A 16373-nucleotide genomic window follows, 5' to 3' on the forward strand; every position below is an offset into this window, starting at 1 on the left:
TGGGATGGCTCTGGGACACAGCCCCTATTCCTCACTGGGATGGCTCTGGGACACAGCAGGACACAGCCCCTCCTCCCAGGGCATGGCATCTGCAGGGAATGCCCCCATGGCCCGCTCTGAGGGGACCGTCGGCTGAATGGGAACAAAACGAGCTGAGAGCTGAGTGGGAACAAAACGAGCTGAGAGCTGAGTGATTCCCCCTCTCCAGCAACACCACATCAACACTGTGGCACTGAAACAGCTCCAATCCTCAGACACACAGCACAGAACACGAATCCACAGCCTCCTTTTACCCCAGAGTACCTCCCAGAGTTGGCATTTTTAACTAGGAGCACTTCAAGCACACAGCACTGTGGTGGTCACAGAGGAGCCACACTTGAAATCCATCTACTGAGACTCATGGAATGGTGTGGGCTGGAATGGACCTCGCAGCCTCAGGAACTGTTCTCATAAGGAAACACCACTTTTGGCTGTGACCCCTTCAAATGTTGACCTTGAAGCAGAGAAGTTCAGAGTTCCCTTCATCCCAACATGTTACCCACGTGCACATTTAGCAAAACCATTGCGTTGGAATTTTTCAGAGCTCTGGAGACTTTAGTGCTCTCCAGAACTACTGCAAATGATTCCAATCAAGCCTGGAAGTGCTGCGTGGAAATCACCCCTGTTCTCTGTGTGCCCCCATTCTCGGTAGCCAAGCCTAGACTTTCCTCCCCTCTTGGTTTCAAATTGTATTAATTAGGGGAAAAGTTATCCCACAAAGCAGCTCAGATTTAATCTGATTGTTCAGACTCTAGGGCTGGAGGCTTTAGCAGGAGGAATCCCCCTGTTTGGAGCTGTGTATAGAACATTAAACCCCCTTTTCCAAGGACACCATCACGGATGTCAAGGATCAACATCCGACCTACCCAGGAAAACCCAGCCCATCCAGGATTCTGTCTGTACCTAACCCATCCCTCATGGAACCCCACAGAGGAGACTGACCGAGCTTCAGGCTCCGATTTCCAGGTGTTCCCCTCACTGTTCCACAAAGCAGCACCTCCCTGAGGTTGGTCTCTCACCTGTGGAGTCGGCCCTGTCCGAATGGGACATGGCAGAGCCCAGGGGCCACGGGCTGAGCTGGTGGTGCAGGAAGCTGCGGGTTGGAGAGGCGAGGCTGCCGGAGTGGAAATGGTGGTGAGGGGGGTCGAGGGAATGGATGGGATGAGCACTAATCACAGCTGTGGATGAACACAAGACAGAGAAACACTTAACACACACACACAGGACAGGCTGGGGACACCCCTCCCTGCTCCCTGCTCCAGCAGTGAGCCAGACCCTCGGCTGATTTACAGCCCAGCTTAAAGCCCTGGGTTATCACACCTCAAACATGCTTAGGACAAAAACATCACCCAATTACAGCTCCAAAAACTCTGCCACCAGCTCTTAATGCACTGCTTGATTCCAAGGAAAGTTCAGAAGAAGAGTAAAGAGAATACAGATCTATCATCCATATCCAGTATAAAGAGAAATGAGGTGTGTTAGACAAGAAACAGCCCTTTGCTTCCCAATGTCCTTCCAGAATTTCTGTATTCCGGGAGGCGAAGCAGGAAGTCACTAGATACACCCCATTACTGGCAATTAACTAAAATGGCACAGTGAATTACCATAATTCAGTAGCTAGGAGGTAAATAATAACTGCATCTGAATGCTCCAGTGGGTGGTAGAAAGCCATGGGAAGTTGTGCAGGCCCAGAGCTGGACACATGGAATGGTCCTGGTGGGGCTCACTGAGAAAGGGCCTCCCAGGGTGCCAGGGTGAGCTCCATGCCAGAAGGGCACCTGCAGACCCCACATCGATGTTCCCACTCCCATAAACCAGAGCCTGTGGCTGGAGGCCCTTGGAGCTTTCACAAACAGGATGGAGAGTCCAAGTGTAAAAGCCAAGCTCCAGCCTGAGGCACCGGCAGACCTTCCACACCTTCCTCATGGTGCCCTGCCCCTCAGCTGGGCCTGGTCTGTGCCCCCCAGGCAAGGCAGGAGCTGACAGAGACAGGGAAGCAGCCAGGCTTGTCCAGAGCCTGGCATGGGACAGGGACCTGTCACACACCCATGTCTGACACGGCTCCTAAGGAATTCAGTGTAAAACTGCATCCTCTGCTCCCTCCTCGCACATGGGAAGCTGGGAGACAACACGGAGATCAGACTACTGAGTCAAGATGCTGCTCTTGGAAAAAGGCCACAGAACAAGAAAATTCACAAACTGAGCAATCAGGTCACCAGGACACTTGAAAAAGTAGGTAAGGTCAAGAATACCAAGTCCTCAGTTCAGTTTTTAATTAAAGCAGAAAGAAAGTGGAGATGTAATGGACTACTCAGAAACAATCCCACAAAACACAGGGGTTGTGGCAGCAGTCACCTGGCTACAGGCAGAGCATGACCACAGAGCTCAGGGAAGTCTAAAGCTCAGCCCGGGTGAGCTTGGTGTGAGTTTGCCTCCCAGTTCTGCCCCTGCACAGTAACTCCCGAGCTCCTCACTGGTGTCCCCACACAGCGTTTCAGTCTGGCTGTTCAGAGGTTCAGCCAAGTCCCTTTCCATCTCAGAGTAATTTGAAAACTATAGATATATTGTTTAGTTCTTAAAATATTTCATAATAATGATAATTTTGGTATCAGAGAAGGATCCCAGGGCAAAGAGGTCTCAAGGAGCTCATAGTAAAGTCAGAGAAGGCTCTGAGAGCAGCCACTGCTGCTGTCAGGGGAACCTGACAGAGATTCCAGCCCCAGAGAGTCCAGCTCTCTCCTATGGAACAGCTGGACACTGGCAGAGTTCCAAGGGAATGATTACGAGAAGCAGCCAGGCCCACAGGCTGTCCCTGGAGAGCCCCAGACTGGGACAGACAGACCTGGACACGCTCCTGCCCTCACCCCAGTACAGCCACTCCTGGTCCCTTCCAACACGGCCTCACTCTGCCCGCACCAGGAGGGGCTCAGGAGCCTTCCCTAAGCTGTTCCTGCTGCCCAGGATGGGATTTCCCGGGAGCAGGGAGTGGCTCCAGCCAGAACGGGGATGTTCACTTACGCTGCGGCGGCTGAGAATCAAAAGGCATCATCATCTTGGGCCTCATGCCCCTCCGTCCCGCCAGCGTGGACATGCTGTCCTCTGACTCGTGTCCTGAGGGGAAACAGCCATGTTATCCCTCTGCAGGCAGGCCCCTGTGCAACCACAGCAGCGTTCCAACACTCCTCCCTTTGTTCCTGTTCCCAGGCAGGTCTGCAGCCACCAGTGATACAAACAGCCCCTTACCCCTGTGCTGGAAGGTGGGAGGAAGACAGTGAGGGTGCGGGCTTTTGGGCACTGGAGAAACTCTCCAGGCCCCAGTGCAAACTTCTGGCAGTGGTTCAGCTCTGGGCTGAAAGGTCAGACACAACTCCAGTGGTTTAATATGAAGCGAGATGATCTTCCCATTACTAATCACTATTTACCAAGAGAAAGTAATGATTTAACTCTTGGATGCTCCATTTCCTCACTAAAACACGTGATCCAACCTCTTCAGAGTCTTAGAAACCAGGAACAAACCCAATTCACTACTTGGAAAACAAGAACAAAAAAGAGTAACTAAATCATCTCTCAATAAAGTGATTTCATCAGCCACAGTGAAAAGCATTTCACTGCTCATGGCCGCTCACCTCTGTAGGAATTCCGCCGCTGATGGATATTGCTGTCCATGGAATTATCCACCGGGGTGATGTCCTGGGAGTTGCGAGGGATCGGGGTGTCTGTCATGATGGGATTGGGATCTGGGGATTTATCAATGGGTTTGAGCTCCAGCCTCTCATGATGGATCCAAAGGTCGGGAGGTTTGACATCTTTGGAGTTCCCCTTGTACTTGTGGGAGCCATTGACGGATTTGCAGGCGGCTCGTTTCCTGGAAGGAAAGCAAAGGAGATGTTCTCCACTTGTTGGAAAAGCAACTTTTCCCTGGGATTTCCCTCAGATCTTGCTGGGCACAAGTTTCCCACTGGGCAGGGAGCTCTGAATGTTGCACATGAGCCCCACGGACACCTCAAAGCACATCCTGAACTCTCGAATCTGTCTCCGATGGTACCCCACGTGCAGCCCTGGCTCTGCAGCCCAGCCTCATTAACAATAATTAAGTTTGCAGAAACTCTGGTTATTAAGGGAATATTCCAATGCTGTGCCCATATCCTGGGCTCACCAAGCTCCAGCAGCAGCTGCAGGAGGACGTGCAGACAGCCAGTTATCCCAAGAGGGTGGGAACACAGGATTAATGACAGGAACGCTGCTTCCAGCCCCACTCAGGCTGGACACATCCCACTGGGGAGGTTCCCATCGTGCTGAGCAGCAGCAGCCAACCATGGTGAGGCAGAGATTTGGGATGGCAGAATTTTGGGAAAGCAAAATGCAGGTTCCAGCACTGCCGCCACACTGACTCCTCACTTTGGGCCATGGCAGAGCTGGAGGAGGGGTCCCTCTGGGAGCAGACTTCCTGGGAATGGCTCAGACATGGATAAATGTCACTGACAGAGCCTCTGGCAGGGGTGACTCCCACATCCTGCTCCCACTGGAGCTGAGGAGTGACAGGGATCAGATATTCCCTGGCCAAGGGCACTCAGAAATTGCGATTTCACAGGGTTACTTCTGCTCTGAAGATAAAACACATCTCCTGGCACTGGCCCATCCCTGCTGCCCTCTCCCGAGCACAGCCCCAGCTGCCAGGCGTGCCAGGGCCAGCTCCTCCATCCCTGCTCCCTCTCCTGCAGCTCTGCAGGATGGTCCTGCTGCAGAGCAAGTGCAGATTACCCAAGCCTGGCTTTTCATCACTTCCTTAGAAGTCTGTTCTGCCTAACAGCATCTTTTCAAACTTCAAATACAGCTCTGCTCTTTCAAAGAACACACAGAGAGGCCCTGCAGGGGCCGTAAGTGGGAGCATCACTGCTGCAGCATTAAGGCAGATGCTCTAAGGAGGGAAGAATTCAGACACAAACACCGGGATTTTGGAGCACTTTTCTAAGGAATCCAGCACCACATTCAGATTCCACTCCAGTGATCCTGCTAAAAACTGGGTATTGTCAAGCACAGCTTGTGCACTGAGCCCACACATGCGGGAGTGAGGAGCTGCCTGAGCTCTCGAGCTCTCCCACCTCCCAACACATGGACTGGCTCCAGTTTGGAAACTTTCAAACGACAATTTCTCCTTGAAGGGGGCTCAAGTGCAGGCCCTCCTGGAAGCACTGCCCCGGTTCGTGTGTGAACTCCGATGGTTTGGAGCTCTGGGACATTGACAGAAAACCAGAGCAGCAGCAGCACCTGCAGGCTGCAGGACTTACAAGGAATGCACTCTAAAGCATCCTAAAGGATTAAACAACAGGATTCCCTAAGCCAGGCAGGGCCCGGCCCCCCAGCCCCGTTACTTTTTCTGGTGGGACGTGGTGCGGCGCGTGCAGAAGACGGCGACGATGACAACGATGACGATGGTGATGACGCCCACGGACACGATGATCACCAGCAGCATGTTGCTGTCCAGGGGGGACGTGGGGCTGCCATGGGGACTGTTACTGCCTGCCAGGGTCGAGAGGGGAGGAAAGGCTCATTTATTACACAGGAAAAGCAAGCAGTGCCCACCAAAGACAGCCAGCACGCTGCAGATCAGCAGGAGGGGAGGGATCTCAGGAGAAGTGTTCCATTTCTTTGGCATTTGCCAACTGTTTCTATTCCATTGTTCCATCTGGAAGTTGATTTGTAGATCCATTTCCTACTAAGTCTATCAAAATCTAAGTGCAGCTTACTCAATTACCACACTCACTGTAAGCAGAGTCAGCCTGGGATCCTGCTAAACCTGCAGCACCACAGGCTCCCCTTGGAGCCAACAACCACTGGGATTGGATCAGGAGCCTGCTGGGGTCACCTGGCTCCAAAGGAAACCCTTTATCCAACACTAGAGAGCATTCCCTGAGGACAGGGCATCCCAACACACAGCACTGACCAGGAAAAGGAGCAGAGGAGTCTTTTCCTTCCTCATCTGCTCCTACAGAATTGACTTCCCACTCCAGCAGCCATTTCACACCAGGCTGGGAGCAGCTCTGGGTATGGAAATGCCACAGGAGTTCCCAGCTGCAGCAGGGACACCACGGCAGGAGTGTGGCAGGATTTCCTGAGTGGAACAGGGATCATCCCACAGAGCAGAAGCTCTGGAACTGCTGCTGGAGTATTCCCTGGCTGACACCAAACTGGAACCAAACTGGGCCATGGAGAAGCTTTGCCCCACACTCACCTCCCAGCGGGGGTTTGTAGTCTGGGCCCAAGTCCATGGGGCGACTCCCCTTCCCGGCAGATCCCGAGGCTGGAAAGGTTGGACACAGTGGAATTTTACACACACAGACACAATTCAGCATCTCTGAGTCCTCCTTTAGAACATCCCCAAGCCCCCAGGAGCAGATTTTCCCTCCTTTTCTGTCCCTACACCACAGTCTGGCTTTGCACAGCACCCATTTCTCCAAGGAAAGAGCCATTTCTCCAAAGGAGCTCTTTAATAGTTTCCCAGTTATTATTTTGCTAATTAAGCTCAGGAGCCTCTCCTAATTTCCTTTTAAAAATGATAATAAAGCCCATTTGAAGTAAGGCACAGGCCCATGTTGAGGCAAATGGCTTTGCCACACTTACACTGACAGTTCATCACCCTGGAACAGGAATTATCCGGGTGTCTTTTCCTAACACCCAACTCCAGCAGCTGCGGGAGCCTGGAAACGGCTGGAGGATCCCAAGCACAGTAAATGTAACATTAAGGCCCTGCCTAGCCATAAAAACCCGCTTTCAGCTCCTCCCCATTCTCTCCTGTGCACCACAAGTGCCAACAAAGCACCACAAAAACGGTTTTGATGAAACCTGAGAAACCATCAGTTAGTTACATCCAAACCTGGTCCTTCCACTCTGTGTTTTCATTAAAAGGCACTAATGCAAAATTAATGACAAAACACAGGAGCAGGGGAAACATTCAGCAACGGTGCAAAGAACAATATTCCTCTGGTTACAGAACCCAGAATATTTGGCACATTTTCACACCGTTCTACTAAAAAACCCCTCCAAAAGCTCAGGCAGTGTGGCAGTTTCAGAGTCAGGAGAAGGATTTTTTCAGTTAACAATGCCCTTTAATCAGGTAGTACTAAGTGTTAAAGGATGTGTAACAAATGGAAACTGAAGCTCAAGCGAGAGCCTGTGAATTGGTCCCTGAAATAAAGCAAAATGGCAAAGCCAGGCAGGGGCAGGGGCAGGGGCAGGGGCAGGGGCAGGGGCAGGGGCTGAACCTGGGGAGGGGAACAAGGAGAACGTTCTGTGTGTGCAGAGAGCAGCTGGAGCCTGCAGTGATGGAAAGGAAGCACTGCAGGACAATGGGACATGGAAAGGACCCAGGGACCTGTCAGGATGGAGGGGACACGGCCCCAGCATTCCCTTTTTGGGGACCAATAATCCTGCAGCAGCAGAGACAGACTGGAACAGCATCAGCAGTTTGTGTTTCATGTGTCTGTGTCTGTCTGGCCTGGAAAGCCGCGCTGGAAAGGTGAGAACCCCCAGCCAGAGTCTCTGAACCCCTGAGCCTGGCGCTGAGGAGCTGCTCCAGACAGAGGAGCTGTGGGAGAGGGGGGAACATGAAGAACCAGCAATATTTTAGGAGGGCAATCAGACACCCTGAGCATTTCTAGTGGAGCAGCTGCAGCCCTAACGCAGGTGAGGTGATGGAAAAGGGGATGGAGAGGAGATGGCACGCACTTTACATCCACCCTTCTGTTTCATGGAAAACAGGTATTTTCAAAAAGCTAAATGTCAGCCCATACACGTGGCTGGTAACAGTAACTATGCAGATATATAATGAGAGATCTATAAAATATACTGGGTTTAGGCCTCCAGGAAACGTCTGGCAGAGTGCTGTGCAATGCTTTGTTAAAACAGCACCATAAAAAACCCATGTGGCACCTATTAACAAAATTAACAACAAATTAACTGATAAGAATGAGAATTATTCACGAGGAATGTTTCCAATGAGTTCTGCAAGGACCTGTGCTTGGCCAAGTGCAGCTCAATATCCTGAACAACATCATGAAAGAGAAGGGAATAACTGCCCTGAGGTCAGCAGGGGACATAAAATCAGGGGTAGGCAAGAGAGAGACAATGCACAATGATCCTCATGGAACCCGGGTCCTCCCTGACAAATTCAGGATGAAATTTAGGTACCCAGCCAAGGTGTTTCTCAGGATCCAACTCCTAAACCCACAGATCAACAGTTTAAACCTTTAAATAAATTCCAGGGAGCCCCATCTCTTACTCACTGCGACCTATTTTCAGGAACAGTTTAAGACAGCATTTGCTGGAATTGTTTTCCATTCAGCCTGTGAACCTCCACGTTACAATCTATCCAGACAGAACATTTGCACTGTGGGTGACTTCAGGATGGGTTTACTTGATCAGAGACCTTAATCTCTGCCTTAGGACAAGGCCAGTGCAACCACCTGAGAGCAACAGGCCCCGAGCTCTGACCAAGCTCTCTGCTCCAGAAGGGGGTGGGAAAACAGAATCGTGTGCCGAGTTCAGAAGGAAAACATTGAAGCAGGAAAAGAGAGAAAAGGACAGAACCATTCAGATCCCATTCAGTTTGGCTCCCAGCTCCCAGTAACTTTCTGGCTCTTTCCTGCAGGTCCCAGTCTGGCAGCTCAGTGATGCTGTCACAGGGCAGCTCCTCAGCTCCTCTCCTGCACTTCCTCTGCCTTCCCCTTTCCCACATTTCAGCTACTGCCACGATTTCAACTTTCCCAGTGTCCTTACAGGAATTCTCAAACAAAACCCTTGGCTTTGAAGACTTATAAATAATAGGAAGTGATAAAAACTGATCATTACTAGGAGAACGTGCTACTTTAGGATGGGACGGTGGCTGAAATGGGGTTGGAATGGGGAGAAACAGAAAGCAGCAACTTTCACCTAAACCCTGTAACCTTCTCCGATTCCCTCCCGCTGCAGACACTGGAGCATCTGCTTCCCATACCTCAGCCCCACCTCCAGGACACCAGGATGGGGATCAACTTACTCCCTGACTGCCCCTGCTACCAGCATTACCTGGCACAGAGTAAAAGCACATTTAATAAATTGCTCCAAGAACCAGGCTGAGGAGCCAAGAGAGGAGCAGCTCCCTCAGAGCCCCTTTAGGATCTCTTTAATTGCATGTCTAAGCTGTTTGCCAATGGCCTTTTTAACTCATCCCTTCAGATTAATTCTCCCCTTTTTATGGGGCTTGTAGGTTATTTGGAAGAAAGCAAGAAGAGCCCTGGGACATCCACCTTCTAATTCGATGTAGGAAGCTCAGAGCTCCCATTTTTCAAGCAAACATTTTAAAACCTTAAGGCTTTTAGGAGCCAGTGCTGGGCTCCTCAGGAGAGTCTGGGCTCCAAATGAGCTGACAGGCAGAATCTCTCCTGCACAGAGCTTTCCAGGGCTTCCCAGCCTTTATTATGGAATGAATCCTCACAAGCAGCACTTGTGCTAACCAGAATCCCTTTGATCTTCCACCCCCTCGTACGTGGGCAGGGCTGGATGGGCATCACTGGCTCCAAAGCCATTCCCACAGAAGGATTCAGCGCTGGCACAACCCCCACGGCCCTTCCTGGGACACCTCCACAGAGAGCCCTTTCCATCCTACCACCCAGGCCCAGGACTCCCAGCTCTCCCCTGGCAGCACAGCAGGAGCTCGCCCGCTCCCAGTTGGAGCAGCAGGACCCTGTTGCACTGAGAAAATGTCACAGCACATGGACAGCAAAGCAGAACGGTGAGGGATGGAGACAGAGAAATGTGGCTGTTCATTTACCTTGATCATTGGGCATTTTATCTGAGGACTCAGCTTAGTGGGGCAAGCACAGGGAGGAAAAAACAAGAGACACATCACAAGGCTTGAAGGAGTGAGACAGAATTCCAAGTTTCCCACAGCACAGGGTACAGCTCTTGATTCTCAGCACTAAAGCTCATGTGGAGAAGTGTCCAAGGCCAGGCTGGACAGGGCTTGGAGCAACCTGGGCTGGTGCAGGTGTCCCTGCCCATGGATGGGCTGTAAGGTCCCTCCCAACCCAATTCTATGATAAGATTCTATGACAATAAACTCGTAACTTTGTTTTCCCAAGCTCTCTCACATTTTACTCTTTACTATGTGCCCATCACCATCAGCTCCTGAGTTAGGGGCCTGTTGCACCATCTCGTTCCCAGGCACACAGGACCTGGCCTTTCACCGCAGCCACCCCGGGTTTGTAACACCTGAGCGGCCCAAAGGCCCCCCAGGCACTGTGCAACAGCCAGTGAACCCAAGAGCTGAGCTCCAGCCACAGGGATCCATTCCACACAAGCCAAGCCCATGGAAAATGTCCCTCCACAGCCCCTGCCTTTCCCAGGAGCACAGCCCGTGCTCCTCACCCCCACTGCCCCGCGGGGCCGCAGGGCCAGGGTACCTTTGGGGGTGCGGAACTGCACGGCCTCGGACATGGGCCCCATCCCCTTGGAGTTGCGGGCCTGGATCTTGAAGAAGTAGGGGGTGTCCAGGGTGAGCTCCTGGATCTGGTGCGTGAGCCTGTTGCCCACCACGGGCTCGATGACCCAGTCGTGGATCTCGGCGTTGACGTCCGTGCTGTAGTAGATGATGTACCCTGGGCAGGGGAAGGGGACAGTTCCAGGCACGCAGGGACAGCGAGCCACAGCACCCCATGGGAAATGTTCTGCTTGCCAGGGAAACCACCAGGGACTTCCCGAGTGTGCTCTGACTTTGGCAAACACTGAAACCATGTTCGAGTATCAGCCAGCCCTCCCATCTTCCCTCTGAACTGCTCAAAATAGATGGTAAGAGAAAAAAGCCACTTAAAATATCAAGGGTATTTCTGTTCCCTGAGCATGGACAAATTCCTATTTCCATCCCTTTACCTATTCATAGAACAAATAAAGTAAAATAAAATAAAGCTGCCATTATCAAAACATCCTCAAAGAATTAATATGATATTATTTAAATTACGTTAAAACAATAAAACGTTCTTGTGCACAGCTAAACAACTGGTGTTTATAATGATTTCATTATTTTTCAGTGTATTTACACAAAGGCAACAAGAATCTGAAGAGAATTGAGGCTGCCCTGCACATCCCAGAAAAAAAGGCATGGGAAGAGTTTATGATTTGTTATTAAAATACACTGAAATCACAGATCACTACGCAGTAAAACCTTTATAACTTTTTTAGATAAGAAACATAGATCAGCATAAAATAAATACTTGAACCTCTATATATTTATATACACATAGAAATAAACACCTGAATCTATATTTAATATACATATTGTATATAATAATGCACATGACATATTTTTATATATTGTTTATATATTTGTATCATTATTTATATTTATATCTAGGTTCAAGTATTTATTTTACATGTAACATATATAGAAATATACATTTTTAAATAACTATATATCTTTTATGTATATATGTTATGTATCTATATATCTGTAATATTTATACAGATAGATATGAAGTGATGCCAAAAGCAATATAACAGTCTAGAGGCACAAGTACTGAATTAACTTCGGAGTGTCCTAATTAGTCAGCAGCTCTAACGATGCCCAAGCGTGTGGGACCCAGGCTGGCCCAGCTCAGCATTCCATGCCCATCCCATCCCCAGCCAGGGAGACTGGAGCTGGAAAGCTGAGCATTCCATGGACGGGGGGGCATGGAATGACATCACCACTCCGAATTCTGGCATCACCGACAGCACAGAGTGAGTTAATGAGGAACTAATTAGTGCCGGGCGCTCAGCTGGAAGGGGCTGTTCCCACCAGAGGGCACTCGGGCCCCACATCCCAAAAACTGCTTGGGCCCTGGGAAAGGGGAGCTGGGGATGGGCACTGGGGATGGGCACTGGGGAAGGGGAGCTGGGGATGGGCACTGGGGATGGGCACTGGGGATGGGCACTGGGAAAGGGGAGCTGGGGATGGGCACTGGGGATGGGCACTGGGGAAGGGGAGCTGGGGATGGGGAGCTGGGGATGGGCACTGGGGATGGGCACTGGGGAAGGGGAGCTGGGGATGGGCACTGGGGATGGGCACTGGGGAAGGGGAGCTGGGGATGGGCACTGGGAAAGGGAAGCTGGGGACGGGCACTGGGAAAGGGGAGCTGGGGATGGGCACTGGGGATGGGGAGCTGGGGATGGGCACTGGGGATGGGCACTGGGAAAGGGGAGCTGGGGATGGGCACTGGGGATGGGCACTGGGAAAGGGGAGCTGGGGATGGGCACTGGGGATGAGCACTGGGAAAGGGGAGCTGGGGATGGGCACTGGGGATGGGCACTGGGGAAGGGGAGCTGGTGATGGGCACTGGGAAAGGGGAGCTGGGGATGGGCACTGGGGATGGGCACTGGGGATGGGCACTGGGAAAGGGGAGCTGGGGATGGGCACTGGGAAAGGGGAGCTGGGGATGGGCACTGGAGATGGGCACTGCGGATGGGCACTGGGGATGGGCGCTGGGGATGGACTCTGGGAAAGGGGAGCTGGGGATGGGCACTGGGGATGGGCACTGGGAAAGGGGAGCTGGGGATGGGCACTGGGGATGGGCACTGCGGATGGGCACTGGGGATGGGCGCTGGGGATGGGCTCTGGGAAAGGGGAGCTGGGGATGGGCTCTGGGGATGGGCACTGGGGAAAGGGGAGCTGGGGATGGGCACTGGGGATGGGCACTGGGGATGGGCACTGGGGATGGGGAGCTGGAGATGGGCACTGGGGATGGGCACTGGGAAAGGGGAGCTGGGGATGGGCACTGGGGATGGGCACTGGGGAAGGGGAGCTGGGGATGGGCACTGGGGATGGGCACTGGGGATGGGGAGCTGGGGATGGGCACTGGGGATGGGCACTGGGGAAAGGGGAGCTGGGGATGGGCCCTGGGGATGGGCACTGGGGAAGGGGAGCTGGGGACGGGCACTGGGGATGGGCACTGGAGATGGGCACTGGGGATGGGCACTGGGGATGGGCACTGGGGAAGGGGAGCTGGGAAAGGGCAGCTGGAGATGGGCACTGGGGAAGGGGAGCTGGGGACGGGCACTGGGGATGGGCACTGGGGATGGGCACTGGGGAAGGGGAGCTGGGAAAGGGCAGCTGGAGATGGGCACTGGAGATGGGCACTGGGGATGGGCACTGGGGATGGGGAGCTGGGGATGGGCACTGGGGATGGGCACTGGGAAAGGGGAGCTGGAGATGGGCACTGGAGATGGGCACTGGGGATGGGCACTGGGGATGGGCACTGGGGAAGGGGAGCTGGGAAAGGGCAGCTGGAGATGGGCACTGGGGAAGGGGAGCTGGGGATGGGCACTGGGGATGGGCACTGGGGAAGGGGAGCTGGGGATGGGCACTGGGGATGGGCACTGGGAAAGGGCAGCTGGAGATGGGCACTGGGGAAGGGGAGCTGGGGATGGGCACTGGGGATGGGCACTGGAGATGGGCACTGGGGATGGGCACTGGGGATGGGCACTGGGGAAGGGGAGCTGGGAAAGGGCAGCTGGAGATGGGCACTGGAGATGGGCACTGGGGATGGGCACTGGGGATGGGGAGCTGGGGATGGGCACTGGGGATGGGCACTGGGAAAGGGGAGCTGGAGATGGGCACTGGAGATGGGCACTGGGAAAGGGGAGCTGGAGATGGGCACTGGAGATGGGCACTGGGGAAGGGGAGCTGGTTCCTGCTACACTCAGGCTTAGCCCTGAATTACCATTTTAGTTTATTTTTAAGCTGTTAACTGCAGCTTATGCAAAAGCTGACAAATACTGAACAGTTCTGTTCCAAGGGTTTCCTTCCCTGCAAGAGGGTTTTGGAGCTGGACAATGGGACAACTTTGCCAGCCCTGTGCAGGTAAATGCTGCTCTCTGTAGTTGCCTCCCCTCCCTCGGCTGTGCCCCAGTGTGAGACATTTGTGCCCCTCACTGGCAGCCAAATCCCTCCACCAAAGGCTCCTGTGTCTCCAGTCAACCCTCCCTTCCCACGGGGAGGAAATGTTTTGCTGCCTTTTCCCAGTGATTTAATCGGTTTTAGCCTCCTGTCCGGAGCCTGGGCTCCAGTCCTGCCCCATCAGGTGGTGGCCCAGGTTTGATTCTGCACCATGGTTAATTCTGAGCTCAGACCCAAAACCAGACACTGCAAACAACATGCTATTAAAATCTCATTTCAGCTTTAAACAAACTAAAATTGAAATGGATTATTTCAGAAAGCCCTTCCAAATGGGAATCTAAACAGAAATTATAGAAGGGAATCAGTAATTATTACTTTCTGAAAAGTCATTTATCCTACGTGGCAGTGATGCAGTTAAAGGCAAATAACAGTTCACTCCTAATGGTTCTGTCAGGGGAATAAGAAACTGCCCTAAAATCTGTTCTGTGACACAAAAATGCCACAAAGATGTCAAAGAGGACTGGGATGGCTTCTCCTAAATAAACCTCTGACAGGCCAAGGCACTGGGGACAATTGCTGGAGACCTGCTACTAGAACAGCACAAGCAAAGGTTATGGAGATATTTAAACTTTCAACTGGATTTCTGATTCCACTTCCATTTCCCACCGCAGTTCGTTTAGACTGGAATGCATTCTGATGAGGAACAGAAGTAAATAAGGAACGGGAGCTACTGCAGAGATTGGCAGAGCAGCCGTGGGCAGCCCCAGAGCCGGGTCCCTCGTGCCCCACCTGTGATTTTGCCGTTGGCCTCGGAGGGCGGCTGCCAGTTGACGATGATGGTGCGGGGTTTGCCCTCCTTGCTCACCACGGTCACGTCCTTGGGGGGCGAGGTTGGCACTGGAACACAAACCCAGAGTGTCAGCAATGGCTGCCCTGCACACTGGAGGAACACCCACCTCAGGGCCCTGGATTCTCATCTGATGTGGAACACAATTAGATCTGGGTTATCTATCCTCTTTACTTTCATAAATCCCCCCCTCCTGTGGTGTCTCAGTGATTTGCCCCCTCACTGGCCAATGCCATCCAGTGTCAGCACCTCCTTCCCATATGGAGTTCCCCCTTCCCAGAGCACTTCTGGCACCAGATGTGATCCATGACTGAGCGTCCTCAAAAGCCTGGACAACCACCTGGGGCCAGGGACTTCTCACCTGAGTTTCTTCAGTCATCAGAAAAATCACAGAAACTTGTGAAAGATACATTTCTGTAGGCAGGCATCTGAAATACCTCCCTTTTCCAGGTTTATGCTGGGACTGAGACCCAGCAGTGCCCAATTGCACTTAAATCCCAATCAGCAAAGTAAATCCACCAGCACCTTAGAATTATACCAGCCTGGAATGGTTTGGGTGGGAAGGGACCTTAAATAGCCCATCCCATTCCACCCCCTGCCACGGGCAGGGACACCTTTCACTGTCCCAGGGTGCTCAGGGCCCCGTCCAGCCTGGCCTGGGGCACTGCCAGGGATCCAGGGGCAGCCACAGCTGCTCTGGGGAACAATCTCTAGGCAAACCTGTAATGGCTGATGGACCTTCTGAAGAATGATTTGTAATTTGGAAGGAATCTGCACCACAGAGGTGTTCCAAGTGCAGAAGTATTTGCTGAGCACAACTGGCCAACCTTTTGCCTTGGGTTACCAGAGAGCAGCACTGAGGGAAAGAAGGGAGGGGAGAGTTTTCTTCTCCCACCAGCCTATCCTGACAAAAATTCAGGAAATGGCACAAATTGCTCCAGCAGAAAACTGGAAGCTTGCTGTGAACTGGAACTTCCAGAGGGCACTGACCATCCCTGCAGTGCCACATCCTGAAATCCAGGAGGTTTCTGAGGGGGCACCCTGCAGTAAATCCACCTTGGGTATTTAATACAACCACAGCAACATGGGACTTCCTGCACTTCCAGAGCTTTATGTGACCTATTAGAAATCCATCCATAAATCCTCTGGGATGGCCAGCAGTTATCCCTGTGACGAAGAGCTGGAAACCAGGGACAGCCAAAGCCCAGAAATTATTGTAACTATTGCCCCAAATATGTAAAAGCAGGATTCAGAGGAAACAAAAAGAAAAAATCAGGAGTAGCCCACAGGAGACCAGGAATTCACAGACAAGACATAGCCCAGAATTCTGTGTTTTCCTTTTAGGAGCAAGTCCTACACACCTGCTCATGAGTATCCCAAAATAATGAGCCACTCACTCAGGAATTTGGCCAGCACTATAAATCACAAGATCTGCTATGAGAAAATATATTTAGCCTTTTAAAAAAAAATTCTATTTTAAATTCTCTCCTTAGTTCCCCAGCCTTTGGGTCACTTTTGCAAATATTCCTTACAACCACTTCAACCTGACCCTATTTAAATGCACTGAGCCCTCCTGCACTG

At 52.1% G+C, this 16373-nt stretch overlaps 1 protein-coding gene across 10 annotated transcripts in view; it reads right to left on the reverse strand.

Annotated features, from left to right (window-relative positions):
• The window catches only part of NEO1 (neogenin 1), a 171998-nt gene that overhangs the window by 7906 nt on the left and 147719 nt on the right, over window positions 1–16373 (reverse strand). For 4 of the 10 annotated variants that reach the window (XM_048318233.1, XM_048318230.1, XM_048318229.1 and 1 more), the window contains exons 19-26: window positions 14735–14842; window positions 10479–10673; window positions 9848–9880; window positions 6272–6340; window positions 5412–5559; window positions 3666–3904; window positions 3058–3150; window positions 1059–1217 (exon numbers count right to left, since the gene is read on the reverse strand). In XM_048318233.1, the coding sequence (XP_048174190.1) occupies window positions 1059–1217; window positions 3058–3150; window positions 3666–3904; window positions 5412–5559; window positions 6272–6340; window positions 9848–9880; window positions 10479–10673; window positions 14735–14842 (1044 nt within the window). The remainder of the gene's footprint in view (window positions 1–1058; window positions 1218–3057; window positions 3151–3665; window positions 3905–5411; window positions 5560–6271; window positions 6341–9847; window positions 9881–10478; window positions 10674–14734; window positions 14843–16373) is intronic. The other 6 variants (XM_048318232.1, XM_048318231.1, XM_048318228.1 and 3 more) reach the window with 3 other exon arrangements.

The sequence above is a fragment of the Corvus hawaiiensis genome, chromosome 13 (assembly GCF_020740725.1).
Source record: "Corvus hawaiiensis isolate bCorHaw1 chromosome 13, bCorHaw1.pri.cur, whole genome shotgun sequence".
Classification (NCBI taxonomy): Eukaryota; Metazoa; Chordata; class Aves; order Passeriformes; family Corvidae; genus Corvus; species Corvus hawaiiensis.